The 21,815-nt window shown below is 37.1% G+C and overlaps 1 protein-coding gene across 1 annotated transcript in view; it reads left to right on the forward strand.

Moving 5' to 3' along the window:
• The window catches only part of DYRK1A (dual specificity tyrosine phosphorylation regulated kinase 1A), an 84,571-nt gene extending 65,864 nt beyond the window's left edge, over positions 1 to 18,707 (forward strand). Inside the window, exons 4-12 of the mRNA XM_042809855.1 lie at positions 6,164 to 6,256; positions 7,181 to 7,369; positions 7,546 to 7,693; positions 11,016 to 11,302; positions 12,529 to 12,675; positions 13,071 to 13,211; positions 13,489 to 13,795; positions 14,516 to 14,640; positions 15,335 to 18,707. Of these exons, the coding sequence (XP_042665789.1) occupies positions 6,164 to 6,256; positions 7,181 to 7,369; positions 7,546 to 7,693; positions 11,016 to 11,302; positions 12,529 to 12,675; positions 13,071 to 13,211; positions 13,489 to 13,795; positions 14,516 to 14,640; positions 15,335 to 15,958 (2,061 nt within the window). The 3' untranslated portion in view covers positions 15,959 to 18,707. The remainder of the gene's footprint in view (positions 1 to 6,163; positions 6,257 to 7,180; positions 7,370 to 7,545; positions 7,694 to 11,015; positions 11,303 to 12,528; positions 12,676 to 13,070; positions 13,212 to 13,488; positions 13,796 to 14,515; positions 14,641 to 15,334) is intronic.
• Positions 18,708 to 21,815: the final 3,108 nt, after the last annotated feature.

Genomic DNA, 21,815 nt, shown 5'->3' on the forward strand with positions numbered 1-21,815 from the left:
TTTTTTTTTTTTTTTTTTTTTTGAGGAGTATTATCTTGTAAGGAAGCAAAGCCTTGAATGTTAATTTGTTGTTTTTGTTCCTCCTCTGTCCTGCCTGTGTTTTGATTTGTAATACCTTGCAGACCATATTCTGGTATTTTATGAATCATACACAGTCATGCAATTTAGAGGTTAGGAAACTGTGATGGTGATTTATGTTAAAATTATATAATTTTTTTCTAAGTTATGTTACCCTTAAGATGTTTACATTATCTTTTCTTGCACCTATTGCCTAATGGTTACGGTGGCCAAAACTTACTCATCTCATCACTGGCAAGGAGCAAATAATAGGAAGATACTTCCAAACCAGGCTGCTTTGGTTTTCCATTTATTTACAAGGTTTTAAATTACAGTTAGGAAGTTCCAGTTCTGTCCCCCCTCTTACACTCCCTAACCTCCCTCCCTCTCCCTCCTCTCCCTTCCCCTCCCCAGTAGTCAGGCTTAAGGCTCTTGTTTCCCCAAAACTGCTGAATGGTAGGGGTTTACTCTCAGTGATTCACTGAGTGTTGTGCCTGCCTGCAGGATGGGGTTGTGTGGTCTTACCTCTCTGACAAGTGCCAGAGCCCACTTTGGGAAATCAAGGAGAGGATGTGGCCTGGAGCGAATAGGAAAGCTGAGATCTCTGAGACCTTTCTCCTTGAACAGAAACAAGCAGTAATATTTCTCTGTTCTGTCTCAACTGACTTTATCTCGAGAGTTCAGTGTAGCCTGATGTTAATATAAGATAAGAGCTTAGAAGTTTTCACGTCTTCAAACAAACATTTCTTTTGTGCTGTGCTAACATTTATCTTTATGGATATTCTGACTGCTCAAAACTTTTTTCCGTGAAATAAAAAGGATTACAAAATTGATTCACTTGATAAGGAAGTTGAGGTGAGATTCCTAAGCAGAATTTGGTAACAGATTCCAACAGTTGAGTTTTCACGAAGCACCTGGAATTTAAAGGTCAGGCTGATGGCTGAACATCTTACTCTCTGTATATACCTAAGATCACTTATCACCTGCACATTTCTAGGTTTTGCTGACCAGATTGTTGAGCAGAGATTTTATTGATTACAGTGATATAATTAGGAAATTAATGTGTTGTAGCAGGTAGTAGCAAATTCTTAATTAATTCAGCTACCTAATCATTAACCTAATTAATGATGACCAGACTTCGGAGACTGTAGTGATTGTGAGTATGGATTTCGTTTCCCTTGCTTTCCTTCTGTCTCAGATGTTTTTGGAAGAATATGTTTATGCTTTGGCAACAAGAACTTTGGTGTGTTTCTTTCTCTTTCAATTTCTTTTATTCTTTCAGCACCCTCTGTTTTATTCTTTCAAAAATGATTGGGTTGAATCAGGCAGGATAAAGTGTTGAAAGAGATGCTTGTTTGCCTGCTGCTTTTTAAAATTAGTTTAACTTATAGCTTAACTTATATCTGCTGCTTACTATTACTTTTACACAGTAACCTGAGTGAAAATCTGGGGAAGGAAGCCAGAAAAGGGTGGCAGTACCCACAGATATGAGTCAGTGACTGAAAAATTGTGTCCCTATCTGTGGATAATTCTAGCTCTGTTTACAGTCACAGTATCTCTGGTTCTGTAGCATGTGTGTTTGTTTTTTTTTTTCTTAAGTCATTTTGCTGATATTCTGAAGTTTGCTCTATACTACAGGGAGAAGTGTTACTATGGCTTGTGATTATATCAATTTTTGTTCACTCTCTGAGCAGGACTAGGGAAGTGATCCCACCCTTGTACTCAGCACTGGTGAGGCCTCACCTCGAGTACTGTGTTCAGTTTTGGGATCGTCAGTACAGAAAGGATATTGAGATGCTGAAGCAGGTCCGAAGAAGAGCAACAAGGCTTGTGAAGGGCTTGGAGAAAATGTCCCAGAGGAGAGACTGAAGGAACTGGGGCTGTTTAGTCTGGGGAAGAGGGGGCTGAGGGGAGACTTTATTGCTCTCTTCCACTATCTGAAAGGTGATTGTAGTGAGAGCAGGGTTGGTCTCTTCTCACTGGTGACAGGTGGCAGGACGAGGGGAAATGGCCTCAAGTTGCTCTAGGGGAGGTTTAGGTTGGGTGTCAGGAAAAACTTTACAGAAAGGGTTGTAAAGCACTGGAATAGGTTCCCCAAGGGCTGGTTGAGTCACCATTCCTGAATGTGTTTAAAAGCCATTTGGATGTGGTGCTCAGGGACATGATTTAGCAGAGGGCTGTTAGGGTAGTATGGTTAGGTCGTGGTTGGACTCTATGATCTGTAAGGTCTTTTCCAACCTGAGCAATTCTATGATTCTGGAGGCAACATCTTTTATGTGGCTGCCTGCCACAGGAGATTAGCATTGACTTCCTATCTTATATTATTGTGATGGAAGAAGAGTTTTAAATAGCTAGTGTTACAGGTGGTTAGAACAGTCTGTTCAATTCTTTAATATGTAGGCCATAACTTTTAACAAGAATTCCTATTGTAATCTTTACAATATAAAATCTTCATTCTTTCTTTTGTTCGTAAAATGAATCTTTTTTGATAGGTAACAACAGTCCCTCTCTTTTTCTCCCTCTCTTGAATGTGGATAGAAACAGATCTATTTTTTTTTTTTGTTTCAGTATCTGCATCAAAGCATTCAATTAGCAGAATATAGGTACCTGCTCTTAATTTCTCTTCATCAAAATAACATACATTTTAAAGGAAACAGTGCCATCTGTTTTTGGATAATAAAGCCTATGCCCAAAGAGAGGGAAATTTTATATCGAGAATGCTGGTGATCTGTTCTTTCATTCATAAGCAAGCCTCAAACACTATGCTAGTTTAAAATAATATGTCTGAGTTAGCAGTCACAGTTTCTTTAAAGCATGATTTGTCTTAAATGTGGTAAATATACACAATTGGATTCTTGGCTACCTATTTTTTTGGTGTGTGTTTATTTGATTCTTCCTTGTTTATACTACTTACAAGTTGCTTCTCAAGAGTTAATCGAAAGAAAATGAAATTTCAGTTCCTTACTTGCAATTTAATTTTCATCACGCTATCATCCCAGGTAGCTGTGCTGATGCTATGAAGGCATCAGTGTAGACCAGTCAAAATGTGATGGGCCTGTACTGACACACAGATTGTAATGAAAATAGTTTCTTGTCTCTTAATCTTGAAATACCTTTTGATTTAATCTTTGGGATGATCTGAGGTTGCAATGTTGCTGTCTGGCCACCAGATAGAGACTGGTGTTTGCAAAATTGGGTGGTTGTTTTATTGTTTTGTGTTATTGAAAGTTCTTCAAAGCCGAGGGGGAAATTGGTATTACACTAATGATAAAAAAAAATAAAAATGTTGCTATGTAAATTGGGTAAAGACCACTTTGTTTCATAGTCTTCATTATCAGAAAGGAAGGGAGCACAAGACTGAAGAAGAATCTTAGAAGAAGGGAATGTTGTACGTTTTTCAATATAGCGAGGAAGAAAAAAAAGGTCAAATCCCTCTCCTCTCCTACTCCAAACTTTCTTAAGAAAAGAAATTTGATTTCTAAATTAGAAAATAAACATGAACACTTATCCTACAAATTCCTTTTCCAAATCGGAGCAATCTAACGTCTGAATAGTTAACCTGAACTATTGAGTTCTTCTGTACATAAGCCATCTCCTCAAAACATAACCTGCAGTAACAGAGGCTGGTCATATCAGCCTAGGTCAGATAGAAGTCTCTGCAAATATTTTGTGCCAGACTCTTTTACTGGCAAATCTACCCGTATTTCCATGTTCCAATCATCTCTTTAAATCAAATTCAGAAATTAAAGGGGACTCTTGCATGTGAAAAGCCTCTAACAGTGTTGGTTGTGATTAGGACTGGATGCTGTTTAGGTTTCTAGCATTGCAGCATAAGTACCAAAAATGATCATTTTTAGATGTGATCTGTATAACGATTAAAATTTGTTTGGCAGATGACAGGAAGAAACAAAAATATTGTGGAAACATCAAGTTATTTGTTTAGAAAATTTTATAACACCTTCCTGATATTTACGAAATGGTCATGTGCTTACATGTGTAGTAAAAAAGAATTAAGGGGGAATTAATTTAATAAGCCTGCTGAAAGGAAATTGGTGGTAGAGGGCGTATCCAAAAGTGAATGATTAGTGTAAACATCTAGAGCATGACTTGGGTTAAAATTCCCTGGAGGAAGTTTAAGTTTATTACACTGTCTCTGAGAAACAGTCTCTAATCTGAAAGGCTTAAAGTCAGCAGTCTCACATGTGTGTAGAAATGTTATGTGGACATATTCTGAGAGGTGTGCACCAGAGCTTTGAGTTGCAGTTCAAGCTCCACAGAGTGCAGCAGTTGGGAGTCTTGGCCTTATGCAGATGCAAGGTGGTTACTGACAGCTTCTTGGCTTTTTTTGTACTCTCTCTTCAGCTCATTCACAAACTCTCTCAGTCTCTTGCTCTCTGTCTCTTTTGCTCTCTTTTGTTCTCATGAGTTATTTCCGTGGCTGCCTGTCTACAGGAGAGCATGAGCTAACCTTTCCAGTGTGGTTTTTTTGGGTGCCTGGGTTCAGATCCAATTTCAGATATCCAAAAATTTCAGATACCCAAACTCTCTTTAATGCTTCTGTTGGTAAGAACTTTTTGAGGTTAATTAAATTGATTAAATTAAAAATATAAACATAATTTTGTTTGGTCATCGTAGGGGGGTGGAGGAGGAAGAGCTATTTGTACAGGCACAGTCCTAAGTATTAAGTAATACTGTAAAAGAAAGAGAAGTGATTATGCTTTTCCAGTTCCTTTATTAGCTCAGCAATAGTTACATATTAACCAGTTTCATTATTTTTGTTGATGGCTTGTGCTCTTTGCATAGCTCTGCAGGGGGGTGACTATGAGTTCAGCTGTAATGGGAGGCAGCAGATGAGATTAAGCAAGTGGAAGTGAAGAGGGTTATGAGCCTGAGTGTATTTGCTGGGGTGAGATGAGATGATGTGAGATGAGAATTGTACAGCTGAGGTGTAGTGGCTCTCTTAGCATTAAGGAAGTGAAAGGAGCTTTAACACATTAAACAAGCTTTTCCCTGCATGGTTGAACTTGCTGTGGGGTTTGTTGTCAATGAGAAGAGAGGGAATGGGGGAAGACAAGCTTTGGGACCAGTTGCACCGGCTAAAACTCCTCAGTCTCCCAGCTCCCCATCCAACACACTGTGTGAGACAGAGAAGTTGATAGTTTGCCTTGTGGTACATTTGCACTGTTAGGTAAGTATATGCTGAACAGTTAGTCAGCTTTAGCCAAATGACATGGTTTGTGGCTTAAGTTTTTTTCTGTTTTATCTGGTGGCAGTAACCACCTCTAGCTTCACACTTGACTCTTTTCAGGAACTTTGTTCAAACAAATCCTGAGGAGCAATGGCAGTTGAGTGGTAGATCCAGAATCTGTATGGGGCATGTCTGCAAGGAAAAAAGAGGCACACGAATAAGTGTGTCACACAGAAGTCTTACGGCTTTACGACACTAATACCAAAAAATACCCTGCTGTTGAACATGTTGATGTTTGAGAAGTAATCAGTGTTAGGAAACACAACTGAGCAGTGTACTCGTCTTTTCTGGGATGTTTTTAAACTTCAGAAGTTGGTATGGTTTTCATGGGCACACTTGAGATTTCTTTGGGTTTATATGTATTTTTTAAACTTGATATTGCAAAGCACAGTAGGTCTGAGTTTCTTGATTTGGAATGTAGTGTAGTTTCAATGTGGCTAATTGTCGCAGTTCTTCAACAGTTACTAACTTCCATTTGTGATTTTAATGCAGCTAAACATCAAATAAAGTTCATATATCAGCCATGAAGGTAGAGCAGTAACATCAGCTTGAATCTGTGTAATCAAATAAGCTGTATTTTTAACTAAAGGAAAGACTGTAGGGATTAAGCCAGTTAGGTATACTGACAAGGGATATGTGTTTGGATATTTATTGATTGATTCATTGATCAGGAAATTAAAAAGTAACTGGACTAAATGTTATTTTCTTTGATTTCTGTATTTGTTTTTGTGCGTGTGTCTTCAAGAATATGTCACATAGAAGTAGCTCACTTTTGTGAGGAAAATCTTGGTTTGGTGGATAATTCTATATAATTGAAGTCCTGCTTTTTCTAATATATCTAATATTGTCACATTACAGAGGCGGATGCCCCAAACTTTCCGTGATCCAGCTACTGCTCCTTTGAGGAAACTCTCCGTAGATTTGATTAAAACATACAAGCATATTAATGAGGTAATGGGTCCAGCTATCTTTGTAATGTGTGTTGATAGGAAGTTTTTGTTCGAAATAAGTTATTAAGTGTATTTTCTGTGAATCATACCATGTTCTCTACTGGCATTATTTTGGATTTGTCTTGCAGAGTAAAGTTCTTTGTCTGTAAATCTTTTTATTAAATCTGAAGTGCCTGCAAAGAACAGAAGTATATTAATGCCCTGTTGTATCGTGTCCCAAGAGAATAGTTTGTTCCCATATGTGGAGTAGAGTAAGAAGAGAGAATCCAGTCTTTTTTCCCCCTTGAGTAACATCGCTTTTTAATTTCTTTCTCTGCCAGTGAAGGTTTATTTGAAAATGGCTGAGAATTTTTGAAATAGAGTTGGCTCTAAATAACTGTGTATTTTCAAAGCTAATTAAGTATTGGGATACTTTCGTTTCTAAGCCTGATTCCTTGCAAGTTCTGAAAACATGCCTAAAAGATGTTAAATTCTTAGAAAAAAGTTAGAAATTCATCTCAAGAAAATATTGTTATTTAATTTTCCTTCTGATTATTCATTGAACATTTAAGACTTGTGAAGAGATGAGAAAAATGGTAGTTCCTCTCTGCAGGTCTCATTTTAAGTCTTTGATGTCATGGTCCTCATTGCAGTCCAGCCAATAAGATTTTTTTTATCCTGGATATGACTTTCTATTGCTTTATGAAGAAACTCTAAGTTTTTCTGATGTTTCATAAAAAAGTAAAGAGTGGCACAAACTTTTTTTAGCTCATCTTGAAACCTTTATGAATGTATCTAGAGAATCGTATTTTTCTTTCAGCATACCAAGTCATATTTCAAAAATCACAGGGTAAGGTACATGGTGATTACAATGAAAGCTATTTCCATGAACAGATGCTCTAAAAGGTGCCCTCTTAAGCAATATACTTTTTGTTACTTACTTCAGGTTTACTATGCAAAAAAAAAACGGCGGCATCAACAGGGCCAAGGAGATGATTCCAGTCACAAAAAGGAGCGAAAAGTTTACAATGATGGCTATGATGATGACAACTATGACTATATTGTAAAAAATGGGGAGAAGTGGATGGATCGTTATGAAATTGACTCTTTAATAGGCAAAGGATCCTTTGGACAGGTAATAAATACGTCTATCAGCTGTACAACCTCTAATTCATGTGAAAGATTATATACATATCATTTGATGTAGTATACCTGTGCATTTTGAAATTCAGCTCTCAATTATATTTTTGGCTGAATGTTGAATACTCGGGTTGAGAAGTTACTCTTATTTTTTCGGCTTTTATCTTTCAGGTTGTAAAAGCTTATGATCGAGTGGAACAGGAATGGGTGGCTATCAAAATAATAAAAAACAAGAAAGCTTTCTTAAACCAAGCCCAGATTGAAGTGCGACTGCTTGAGCTTATGAACAAACATGACACTGAGATGAAGTACTATATAGGTATTCATATAGTTTTTCTTAATATTTATTTAATCAAACTGTGAATATTTTATATCTTGCCATATAGCGCACAATGCTGCAACTAATGTTTTTGATGCTAACAAAATGAAAAAAAAAATAATACAACTTTTAATAGTGGCATTCACTTTGTATAATCAAGATGTCATTTTGCAGTAGGACTGCATTCAGAAGAAAAATACATGAAATGCTTTGGGATAACCAACTTGGTATTTATTCTGTAACATTCAGACCTTCTGTAGAACTTTTTAAGGACATGGACACTAAAATAAGTTCCCACGGACTAGCTTTTTTACAGAAGCTGTAGTACTTTGCATGTTTCCTACTACTTTTAGTATGTTTCAAGTTATCTGGGAAACTTCGTGGATAAAAGGATGTGTGTTTAACACAAAACAGTGCTATACAGTAGTTTTATGTCTACCTTGATAATTATTTCTTTATTTTTGCATGTTGAAAAGCTTAAAATCTTGTTTAACAAAATAGAGACAAAATTTTTAAATGTTTAGACTTGCCCATTGAGATCTCAGAAAGTATTTCCGAGGCTTATAATTCTGACTGTTACTGTAGATTGGCGTTCCCTGAGGTTGTTATTAACATGCTACTTGAACTTCTTAGTAAGAATGAAATGAAGTCAGTTCAAGTAAAAAGTTTATTAAATCCTGTCCTCTGGAGTGAAGTATTTGGCAAAAATATGATGGAAAGAAAGCATATTGTAATGCGAGATGGAGAACTGTGAGAAAGAATAATTAAAGACGATGAAACTGTTTTTAAATATCCTTTATCTTTGTAGATGCTGAAATACCAATGGCTGTACTAATATTGCTAATATTTATTTCTGTAGTTTAGAGAGAAATTTTTGAAATAACGTTAGTACACGCATATTAAATTATTATCTGGCGACTATTTGGTTACATTTTGGTAATTTATAGACTATTATCTTCATAATGCATTATATAAATACATTATATAAATATGTATTTTAAATGTTTTCAAGGTATTTCAAATTTATTAGGAACATGCTTACACAAAAGAAAATCTATACTTCATACCCTCCTACCTTGAAGAGATGCTTTAAGAGCAAGAAAGCAAGGACCAGTTTCAGATTAACAAGAGCAAATAAACACAATGTAGCCACCACTAAATGAGCTCTTGAAATTTTAATTTTTTAGAATGTCTGTAATACCACATGAGATTGACCAAAACTTCACATAATCTCACTGTGTGCTTTAATAAAATATGGTTTAATATAGAGCGTTATTTAAAGAAAGAAAAATAAGTTAAAAAAGGAAAAAAAAAAAAAAAAAGTTCCAATAGTTTTGAACATACAGCTTTTGCTTAGGCAAGCACAACTGATTTCAGTAGTTTTAGGCTTGGATCAATTTGGTTTCTGAATCTGTTAAGGTATATTTGAGTGGTTCCCTTTCTTCTTTACCATGGTATTTAATAAACATGACAGCATTAATACAAGTTAAATAACTGACACCAAATAGATCATGCTTTGAATGCATACCATGTATTACATGTGTTGTGAAAACTGAGATCTCTTGGTGCTTCGCTGTACAATATTTGTAAATACAGGAACAAAAAGTTTCAAACCTGTTTTTTTCAACAAGACTTACTGAAGCATTCAACATATTTTTTTGAAAGAAAGATGTCTGTTGGACATAGAGATTGTTCACCCTTGCATAGACTCCCAGCTGCTTGACACAGTTGTTGAGTGAGGCCGAAAGCACTTGCAACTACTGTAGTGTACGAGGTGGTGTAAAATGTAGATTTTAGAAGGAACGTGATGAAATTAGAAAACAGGACTGCAGATGTACATTTTTAGCCCGGTTTTTAATGACACAAGGTGAAACTGCTGATGTCTCCTCTAATAGCTTGTTTCCTTCAAATCTAATGCAACTATAGGAATGCTTTGAGGTATTTAAGTTCTGTGGTGCCAGAGTAGAGGAGAAACATTCAAATGTAATGACTTCATTGCAGGAAAAGTCTGGCAGTTATCCTGGCTATTTGAGTTGTATAGCAGTTGCATGTAGTACAGATGGCCAAGTAACATGCTGGCAATTACATATTAGTTGGAGCAGGTGGTATTTCTTGCCAATTTGGCAGGTCCAGCAAGCTTAGGTTGGGTAGGTGAGGGTTGGAATTAGATGAAAGAAGGCCACAAGAACCTAGACAAATGCTGTTGCCTTTAAGGTACGAGGTTACTGGAAATATATTAGGGGTGAGAAAGTACAAAAGATCTAGGTAACGCAGTATTGCAAGAATTAGCACTGGGATCTGATTAATGTTCATAAATACCTAAAGGGAGGTGAGAGGTGAATGGATGAGACTAGGCACTTCTCAGCAATATGTAGTGAAAGGACAAAACCCTGTGGCCTAAAACTTGAACACAGGAAGTTCTGTACTAACATGCAGAGTAACTTCTTTATGATATGATGATAAGAGCATTGGAACAGGCTGCCCAGAGGGGTTGTGGAATGTCCTTCTAAGGAGATATTCAGGACCCATCTGGATGCCTACCTTGTGTGACCTATTATAGGGTACCTCCTTTAGCAGGGGATTAGATACAATGATCTCTTGAAGTCCCTTACAACCCCTATAATTCTGTGATTCTGTGGGATAGAAGCAGGTGGTATTGTTACAAGTAAATCATAACAGACAAGTGAAAAACTGACATAAAATAATAAAATAAAATTCTTTAGGACACCAAGTAATGACCTTAACTGCAAGTCTGAATTCTGATTGTACTAACATTGGTTCAAGATTTTACTATGACAAAGAGAAGACTGTATTGCTACTTATCCAAGTGCTCAAATATTTTTTTCATATTTCAATGTTCTTATGGCAACCAACCCGAATGCTTAAAAACCTGGTCAACTCCTCTTCCCTCTAAACAAATGATTTTTTTGTGTATTTCATGAAACAAATTGATTAGATTCAGATTGGGTTTGTCGCTTTCATAATTGGAGATTATGCCTGGTTGAGTTTAATGCCTTTGTGATTTTGATTAATTATGCTAATAAAATTAATCTGTTGAAGTCATGAGTTACAAATTGCAGTAGTCTTACGGTATGCTTTAAATTATTCTGTTGTTTTTTTGTGTTTTTTTTTAATCTCTCTTCTGTTTTATAAAATCGTTTTTTGTTAATATAGCTGTACTCAGTTATACCTGTGGACACTTGAGTAGTGTGAATGAAAACCAACCAGACCTAGGCATAGCAGAAACATGTAATTTCCAACATGTAATTAAACAACTGTATATCAGGAAACAAATTTAACAATTTTTTTCTTTTTTTTAAAGTGCATTTGAAGCGCCACTTCATGTTCCGAAACCACCTATGCTTAGTCTTCGAAATGCTGTCCTACAATCTGTATGATTTGTTGCGGAACACCAACTTCAGAGGTGTCTCATTGAATCTGACAAGAAAATTTGCGCAGCAAATGTGCACTGCACTGCTTTTTCTGGCGACTCCTGAACTTAGCATCATTCACTGTGACCTAAAACCTGAGAATATCCTGCTCTGTAACCCCAAACGAAGCGCCATCAAGATTGTTGATTTTGGCAGTTCTTGTCAACTTGGGCAGAGGGTACGTAAAAATTCTAATTGCGCTATTGTTGGGTACACGCAATAAACGTAATATTTGTAAGTCATAATACTTGATAGCTAATTTAAATTTTAGTAATGATGACTTAAGTAGTAATTAATTATTGAATAGGGTGTTGGATGTTGGCAGGCCTTAGAAGAATTATAGAATCATAGAATCACAAGGTTGGAAATGACCTGCAAGATCATCTATTCCAACCACCCTCCCGTTACCACTGCTACCACAAGCACTAAACCACATCTCGTAGCTCCTCATCCAGACACCTCTTGAACACTGCCAAGGATGGTGACTCCACCACCTCCTGGGCAGCCATTCCAGGGTCTGATCACTCTCTGAGAAGAGCTTTAGATAGCCATTGTAATGCCATAGTAGATAAACACTCCGTCTTTTTTTTTTTTTCCTCCTTGGTTATATTTTTATAATGCATAATGCGTCAGCACTTGATTGTAGAAGTCTGCAGTGCTTTCTGCTCTTAAGTATGCTTTTTTATTATCTTCTTATTCCATAATGGTGGTATAAATATGAGTAAAGACACATGCAGAACTTTTCTAGGGCAAAGGGGCACATTGCTTTCTTTAGATTAGCATAAACCTGTAATATTAATCATATTTTTTAAAAAAATTGTGTTTGTGTCCTGTTGTTCTTTGATAATGAGCTGTTAAAAATCTTTCTGGTGTAGTTCCAGTATAGAATTTTCTGTCTTGTGAAATGAGCGGGATAGTAGAGGATGTAGGGAAGTAGCTTTTTTTTTTCATGTGGAATCGCCTGGTAATTTTGTCCAATGTCATCACATCAAAACTGTGACTTTTTATTTATTTATTTATTTTTCTTTTAAACCATAAGTTTTGTCAGAAATGCTGTGTAATTCTCATGTGGCTCATAGAATAGTTTTTTTCTTGATGTTACCAGACCAAAATTTTGTTGCATAATTAACTGTAATTGCATGAGATTACCCTCGTCAACGGTGAAGTGTAAAATGTCATCATGAGTGAATCTGCACTTTTTTTTTGTAAGCAAGAGTTAGTATTTTCTTAAGAATTAGCGTTTTAATATTTTTGTAAATTTACAGTGTAGCTTTAGTATCACTGAAAGCTTGTCTTTGCTTTCCCTACTGTGAAAGTGTGATCTGTGGTAATTCCATTTTGTAATACAGAATCATAATAGCACTCTTTGAATGCTGTGTATTATTTTAAATGGTTTTATTTCAGATATACCAATATATCCAGAGTCGTTTCTATCGATCACCAGAGGTGCTACTGGGAATGCCTTATGATCTTGCAATTGATATGTGGTCCCTTGGGTGTATTTTAGTTGAGATGCACACTGGAGAGCCTCTTTTCAGTGGGGCAAATGAGGTATGCGGCTGTTATACAGTACACGTGATTTGATTTTGTTGTTGTTGTTGCTCATTCTCACTGTGATATTAATCTGTTTTATTTTCATACATAAACTAGGAAATACTAATAATTATAAAATCAGAAAACATCAATGACAGCAATGCCCTTTGTTAGAACTCTAACTCACCTGGTAATAATGTTCTGTTTCTGGGTACTCTCCCCTTCCCTGTTCCTTATTAGCTCATTTGGTTACTTAATGTGGGATTTTTCTTAAACTTGCAATTAATTCACAACTTCATGTCTATGGGTAGTTAACATTTGCTTTCCATGTGATTATGTAGAGTACTGGACTCTTACTGCATTGGTCAGCTGTCTGTCTCATATTGTTCATGAGTATTTTTCGTGTGGAACAGGTGGATCAAATGAATAAAATAGTGGAAGTTTTGGGGATACCGCCTGCCCATATCCTTGACCAAGCACCAAAAGCAAGAAAGTTCTTTGAGAAGTTGCCAGATGGCACTTGGAACTTGAAGAAGACCAAAGATGGAAAAAGGGTGAGTTACATAATCAGGATGAAAATGCGGAATGTCCCTAAATAAAAATAATAATAATAAAAAAGAAATGGTGATATGTTAGTTCGTTTTATGTTATCTTACCAAAAACATAGCTTTATTGTTTATTATCATTGTTCTGTGTCATAAGACAGGGTGATTAAGTGACAATTTGCATAGTACTGAATAGTTTCTTACTTTGATTTGACTGACTTATTGTATGACAAAATTAAACTATGAATGGAAGCAGCTTAATATATGTGACTTGGTTTTCCAACAGGAATACAAACCACCTGCAACTCGTAAACTTCACAATATACTAGGAGTTGAAACAGGAGGACCAGGTGGACGTCGTGCTGGGGAATCGGGTCACACTGTAGCTGACTACTTGAAGTTCAAAGACCTCATCTTAAGGATGCTTGATTATGACCCTAAGACACGAATTCAACCTTATTATGCCCTACAGCATAGTTTCTTTAAGAAAACAGCAGACGAAGGTACCAACACAAGCAACAGTGTGTCTACGAGTCCTGCCATGGAGCAGTCACAGTCTTCAGGAACCACCTCTAGTACATCTTCAAGCTCAGGTGAGGTTTTTCTCATTAATGGAAAAGAAAATTGTATTTCTGAGTGATGTCAAAGAAGATTTTGATATGGGCTTGTTCAGCCTGGAGCAAAGAAGGCTGCGGGGTAACCTCATTGCAGCCTTTCAGTATACCTAAAGGGAGTCTATAAACAGAAGGGGAGTCAACTCTTTACAAGGGTAGATAACAGCAGGACAAGAGGAAATAGTTTTAAGTTGAGGGAGGGAAGATTTAGTTTTGATGTCAGGGGGAAGTTCTTTACAGAGAGAGTGGTGAGGTGCTGCACAGGCTGCCCAGAGAGGTTGTGGATGCCCCATCTCTGGAGGTGTTCAAGGCCAGGTTGGTTGGGGCCCTGGGCAGCCTGATCTAATATTAAATGTGGAGGTTGGTGGCCCTGCCTGTGGGAAGGGCTTTGGAGCTTCATGATCCTTGAGGTCCCTTCCAACCCTGGCCATTCTGTGATTCTGTGAGACTTTCTCAGAGAAATGTTGTATCACTGTTGTAATTCAGAAAAATTTATGTCAGTCATAGTCATCAAAAGCATTTATTTATTATCTAGAACAGGAAACTGCTTTAATAAAAAAAAATTAAGTAGATTTACACAACTGTGAGTGATTATCATACGTCCTATATTTTTTATTTTGAATCAATTTAAATCTTTATGCTGTCATTGTTTACAGCTTACTGTAAATTTTCTCTCTTGTGTTGCTATGATTTTTATAGGTGGATCTTCTGGAACAAGCAACAGTGGAAGGGCACGGTCAGACCCCACACACCAGCATCGACATAGTGGTGGACACTTCACTGCTGCTGTTCAAGCTATGGACTGTGAAACACACAGCCCGCAGGTATGCTGAAGTATAGCTTTTGTCTATTTGATAAATATATTTTTTTCTGAGAGAATTAAATCCCTGAAACTAATTTTATTAGGTTTACGTGGCAAGGAGTCATGTCATTAGTGGAGGAGGGAGGCAGAGGTGTCCTCTGAGAAAAATTCAGGCGCTGACCCAAGTTAGATAAGAGCAGGCTCCTTCTGGCTCAAAAAGGGACCTGCTACTGGCCAGAACTAAGCCAACAAGTGACACTGTGGTTGCACCACTGTGATAGCAGATTCAAGAAAGGGGAAAAAAGACTGTACAGCAGCAGCTGGGAGAAAGGAATGAGTAAGCGTAGAAAGAAACAGCTCTGCTGATGCCAAGGTCTGAGTAGAGGAGGGCAAGATATGCACCAAGTGTGGATCAGAAGTTCTGCTGCAGCTCCTGGAGTAGCCAGTGAAAACCAGAAAAGATCATACATATTTCGTTGCAGCTGAAAGTTTCTTTTTCTCCCAAGTAGGCAGTTTAATTCATTCAACAAATTGATGTGTTTCTAGATCTGGCTTACTTTAGTTTGGCAGTAAGGTCATGTATGTGTTGGACGTACTTCTGTTGCTTGTATGAAAAAAAAGTTCAGAATGCAAATGTAGCTTTCTTAAGTTATATTTAGAAATGTGTATTAGAAGTGATTCATCATTTTACTATTTGTTATTTTCTGTTAACGTAGGTTCGACAACAGTTTCCTCCTCCAATTGGTTGGACAGCCACTGAAGCTCCTACACAGGTCACTGTTGAAAACCATCCAGTTCAAGAAACCACCTTCCATGTAACCCCTCAACAACAGAATGCATTACATCATCATCACGGAAATAGCTCTCACCACCACCATCACCACCACCACCACCACCATCATCATGGACAGCAAGCCTTGGGTAGCCGGACCAGGCCAAGGGTCTACAATTCTCCAACAAACAGCTCCTCCACCCAGGATTCTATGGAGGTGGGCCACAGTCACCACTCCATGACATCCCTGTCTTCCTCAACTACTTCTTCCTCTACATCTTCCTCCTCTACTGGTAACCAAGGCAATCAGGCCTATCAGAACCGCCCCGTGGCTGCTAACACCTTGGACTTTGGACAAAACGGAGCTATGGACATGAATTTAACAGTCTACTCTAATCCGCGCCAAGAAACTGGCATAGCTGGACATCCAACGTACCAGTTTTCTGCTAATACAGGTCCTGCTCATTACATGACTGAAGGACACCTTGCAATGAGGCAAGGGATTGATAGAGAAGAGTCTCCCATGACAGGAGTTTGTGTTCAGCAAAGTCCTGTGGCTAGCTCGTGACTAAACTGAAACTAAGTTTGTTTCTTGTGTGTTTTTATAGAAGTGGTGTTTTTCCAAAAACAAAGTGCAAAGCTGCTTGAATCAGAAGGAGATAAACTCACTGAACCGCTACAGGAGGGCAAAGCTGACTATTTTTTTAGACTTGAAAAGATTGCAAAGGGACAATGAAGTTTTTTTTTTGGTTTGTTTCATTTTTTTTAAGAGCCATGTCCGGACCCACCTTAACAGATAGCATAGTAGTGTTCACCTTTTGCTTCCCCCATCTTAACTTGCCACAACCTAGTCATAGTTTGCTTTCTTCTTGGGGGGTGGGAGGGAGGAGAGAAAGAGGTTTTTTTCTTTTTCTTTTTTTTTTTTTTTTTTTCAGTCTCATTCAACAGGAATTATTGTTCAGATGTTAGCTGTAGTTGCAAACTAGTTTATTTTTAACGGCATTGCACATGATTTACAAAAAGGCCCTTTGAAATTTTTGGGTGGGAGAGGAGTGAGTAATATATATTTTTTTTTTTTAGTTCCCCAAACAAACACGGGCACAGAAATGCAGTACTGTAAGAAAGAGGGACCTTCAGATTACACAAATATATACTCTTCAGTTGTAAAAAGGGACGGTTGTAATGGAGTTTGTAAGGCACATTAAGCATGATCAGTGGCGGTGATCAGAACTCTCCTTATCTGAATCTACTGAGGATCAAAGCAGCAATTGTAATGGGATTGTGTGTGTCTCATATTTTGGAGACCGCAGTGAGTTAGTGTTGAAATATGACTGGTTTCATAACTAAGGTGCACTGAGAAGCAATCAACGGGTCGGTCCTGGCCAGTCGTGGGGAGGTCTAAGTGGTGGTCTTTGGGATAACCTTTGGCCTTATGGATTTGGACTCTTAAGTTAGAAGAGCCTACCATTTCAGATGCAATCACTTTCGGACATGCTTTTGCAGACGGTCCTTAATGCTGAAAACACAGAGAATGGGTAATTCAAGAGGCCTTTCTTTTAAAATAGACTTTTGTGACCCACTTATTGTAAGGTATTGCAAGGTCACTTTGCGTGTGTCATAAAGTTGACTTCCTTATTGGTTGAAGGTCACAGGAGTAGTGGTTTGCGTTTGATGGAAATAGCTACAACTGTGTCCCTTCCCGCTTTTTACTTTTTTCTTTTGCTTTTTCTTGGCACGTGGTTTCTCCACCATTACTTCTGCACAAAGACGTCTTCTGTTCATCCTGAACATTTTTAAAAATGCAGAATTTTATGTGACTGCTTTTTTGCCTCACAATTATGCTGTGAATTTTACAAAAATTTATTTTCTTTTTTGATAATTTATTGTACCAAAGCTGTTTTTATAGCACATAGATGTCTGTAACCAATAATGTAGCAGTTCTGCACTTTGACACAAGGTGTAACTAGACCATTTTTAAATGTCAGTTGAGAATTATGGCTGTACTATTGCTTAAACAAAACTGGAACTGTTGTTGAATTCATAGCCAATACATTTACAGCAATCTGTGTACTGAACATAATAGAGCGACATCTACTTCAAGACTATAACATCTGTTACGTTATAAATGTGTTCAGGCTTCTGAAGGTAAAAGGGACACTAGATCCAGAAGCTATGAAGCCAGCAGTTTGATTCTTGTATTCCTTATTAACATAATTGTAAACTTGAAGGCAAGACCTTGATTGCATGAACAGGTCCAAAATAATAGTCTGAGTAAAGCAAAACACTCACATGAGACCTGAGGTTAGCAGGCTGTATTTAACAGGTGCCTAATTTTTGGGTAATGCTGCCTTAATATAACACAGTCAGCTTGGCAGTTGCAAAATTTATGGGCCCGGTCAGAGATTTATTTATATTAGAAGTAAAAGCTCGGTGAAAAACATCTGAAAGAATAAGAGTGATTCAGTGATTGCCCATCCCAGATTAACACTGTTTGCCCACTGAATATTACAGAAGCAGTGATCTACCTCTGCCAGCAAGCCCTTTTAAAAGTCAATTCAGCAGAAATTCTAGAGTTCATACTGGTCAATTCCACGTGGCTAAATCATTTTTTTTTTTTCAGACTTGAAAGGTGGACTTTTTTCTACTTACAGTGGCAGCAGAGCAGCTGAATACCATGTACATGAGAATGAGAATGAATACTTGGGATTACCATTTTTTTTTTTTTTTTTGTAAATCACGACTTTTTTAACAAGTGATCCATATTTCTTTTCTATTGACATGTCAACCCTGTGGATGAAAGTGGGTTGTTTTTTTTCTGATTTCTTTCTTTCCTTCTTAAACTCAGTGATTCAGAGAAGTTTACAGGAATTGGAAGGCTGTCACCTTAAAAACAGGATGCTGAGTTCAGCAATATAAAAAGGAATCCAGTACTTACTGCTGTCTAGGAATATAAGGGTAATATGAAATCTGGGTATTTTTGTGTGCACGGGTTGCCACACCTTAGCAAGCGCCAAAAAATGAAGCAGTTAAAAAAAACCAACAACACCTACATAAAGAAGAAACCACAAAATCCAGTGCTTCTGCATACTGTGTTATGTTACAGTCCAGTTTTGTGTGCTTTACTACACAGTTTGGTTACAGGACTTCTGTGCATTGTAAACATAAACAGCATGGAAAAGGTTAAATACCTGTGTTCAGATTGTAAGATCTAGTCCGGACTTGCTGTGTATATTGTAACGTTAAATGAAAAAGACAAGCCCTTTGTATTATAGTCATGCAGTCTTATGTATGATAAACAGTTGAATAATTTGTCCTCAGACTCTTTACTGTGCTTTTTGAAAAAAAAAACAAAAAACCAAAAAAAAAACAAAAAAAAAAAAGGAAAAAAAAAAAAAAGAGTAATTTAAGAAAAAAAAATGTAAACATAGTAAATCTTCCTATGCAATTAACCTACTCCAAGCCATGGTATGGTAGGTATGATTATACTATAATATGTAAATATCAGATACATTGAAACAGACTTAAAAATATGAAAGTAAAAGTTGGAGGCATAATGGATAATTTTGAGTTTTTAATTGAAACAGCAAGGTATACAAATCAATGATGTATGAACACAGCTCTGCTTGATTCTGTTTGACTGTATTTGTAGTTTGAGTTGTTTATATTATCATCTGTTAGTTTGAATGTTCTTATATGCACTGCAGCTTTCTACCTAATACAAAACTAGCTGATTTTAAGGCCAGAAGTGACCATGGTAATGAAATATTCTGACTGGCATGCCATTATCCCTAGGATTCAATCTACTTATTTCTGCATCATGGAGCCTGTATCTTCTGGGTGCAGTAGAACGTACTTTAAAAAACAAAACAAAAAAACACCAGTTTTCATGTAGGTTCTGCAAGTGTGAGGATTTCTCCATGTCTCTCGAGCGATTCAGCTAGTTCATTTTCCATACTCTCTTAGTCCTCCTTCGGTTTTGGAACTGTTTAGTTACAGCTGCTGGCCACCACGTAGCTAGCTGCCTATTAGAACAACTAATAACTACTCTAGTTTTAAACTCTTACACTTTATTCACATAAAGAAAATATGTTAACTTTAATAACCTATGTAGATGAAATCTCTAACTGTAAAGCTTTTACGGCTCTTCTGAAAATTCAGATGTTTTAAAATCCATTCTAAAGTGTGGACATGAGAACTGCATACAGCATTCTGGTAGTAATTTCGGTATTGCTGTGTGCGTGTAGTATGTGCAGGTACATTCTTGAACCTTTCAGTTTATATCTTTGCTTGTTTGTTTATACCTCCAAGGATTGCATTTTTAAATCTTTCAGTCTCAGTTATTTGCATTAAAAGATTGTAAATTTAGTTGATTATCCATCATGGTTCCTAAGTCCTTTTCAGAACTGCTGCTCTTCCAGGATGTAGTCTTCCATCCTGTAAGTATAAAGATGTCTGAATGGGACTGGTTTACGGAAGGGTTGGATTCACCTATAGATGTGACTTGTATTCATTGTTTATCATTCTGCCATCGTTTTTATTAAACCATCAATAAGCTTATATTTTATTCTTGAAAAATCTTAAATGCCTTTGAAGATAATTCTTGTCAAAACCAATCAGAAGCATCCCTTTTTATAATGAGGAAATAATCTAAATCCATAACTTTTTGACACAGGGTGTTTAACGCATTCTGTGCTGATTTATAGATCAAGTATATTTCAATAAGATTGTTGTATGGAATTTCTGACTAGTACGAAAGCATCTTTCCAGTCGAAATAGCACGAGTAACTGACTAGAAAGTAGAGTTATTCCTGAGCATTGATCTCATGAGGATAGTTTGTATGTGATGCAGCATGACTGTGGCAAGTGATACATTTTTATTTAGAAGAGTGGGTATTAGAATTTTGCTACGTCCTATGCCTGTCAAGCAAAGAAAGATGCCTTGCCAAATTGCAGTTTCCTGTTGTATGTCCCTGGATTTTCTTTTTCTGCATTCTGTAGGAGTAGCTTCTTGTTGAAAGGTTTGAAATCAGGATTTATTTCTCCGCCTCACAGTGATAGCTTAACTATTTGTTTCCTGTGGATTAAGATGCCTTGTTTCTATTTCAACAGTTCTCCATATTAGACTTATCAAATATAGATGCGACCTGCCTAGACCTGAGAGGATATGCAGTTTCTGTTGTTTATCATGTTTTATGCTAGATGTTATAGAGCATTACAGAGTTCAATCTCAAAACAGTCACTGTGACAGTCCTTGATACAAGAATGTAATATATTTCATGAGCCAGACAAAAGTGGTCATTAAAATTGTGCACTTGAGGCTCCTCAGCTGAAGGGAAGAATTTAATCACATCAATCAGTGTTCAGAGATAATAGAGTGAAATTGAGTCTTTGGCAGGGATTTGATTTAGTAGAGGATAGGGGTTGGAATTGAAGGTTGTTCTCTGGAAGGGAATCTAAACAAGATGAATAACACCACAGGGAAGAATGAGAAATGCCCTTAGCTAAAGCGGAATGGTGGGGACACGAAGTGAGACTGAGATTATATCCTATATGGTCCTGGTCCGAAGAGAGCCTATGATGGAACCTAAATGAAGTACTTCATGGCCACGTTGAGTGAAGATTAACACTTCTACTTTGAATGGATAATACATTTTTCACAAGAAGATGGATTCCCGTAATTAAAGTGAGAAAAGTCCAGAATGTAGGTATGCATTTATTTCAAGGTAGATTTGAAGCCAAACTATAATTAAGTCGCAATTTTGCAAGGGAGCAGAAATGTAAGATGAGATGAGTTTGTTGCAATTAAGAAAGTCTAAATTGAAGAAGGAGATTTTAGTTTTTGACAGCAGAGCAAATGAGAATACATTGGACTGAACAGATCAGCAGAAGCAGCAGTCATGGAAAAAAGTGGATTGTCAACATGTAGGCATTTAGCGATATTTTTGTCTATTTACTAGCTAAGGCTGAGACATATACATTTAAAATGGGCTGAAAGCAGAGCTGAGTGAGACTTTACAAGAAGCAGACCATGCTAGAATTTAAAGAGTTCTAGAACTGTAGGAGAAAAAAAAGCAGTTAAGCAGTGTATGTTGTTGAGTGACTCTGTATCAAATCTTGAAGGGTGAGAGTGAAAGTGAGAGCCCCCAAAGACATCCTTAAGAAAAAAATTAAAATGTTGCCTTGGAGTAAAAAGGGCACAGGATCTCTTAATATTCATTTTTATGTCCTAAAGGTGTTTGTAAGCTGGAATCGCAGTGACTCTTATTCCGAAAGCAGGACGCCTTCTGTTTCATGATGAGTAATTTTTCTCAGAACAGGGCAAAGCATCACAACTGAATAGTGATAAACAGTGTCACAGTGCAAAGCTGCAAACCTCAGATGTGAAAATAGCATGCAAGGAATAGGGCCCCAGTATTTTTGGTTTA

The sequence above is a fragment of the Centrocercus urophasianus genome, unplaced genomic scaffold (genome assembly GCF_019232065.1).
Source record: "Centrocercus urophasianus isolate 14NV4802_14NV808 unplaced genomic scaffold, USGS_Curo_1.0 seq_12, whole genome shotgun sequence".
Taxonomy (NCBI): domain Eukaryota; kingdom Metazoa; phylum Chordata; class Aves; order Galliformes; family Phasianidae; genus Centrocercus; species Centrocercus urophasianus.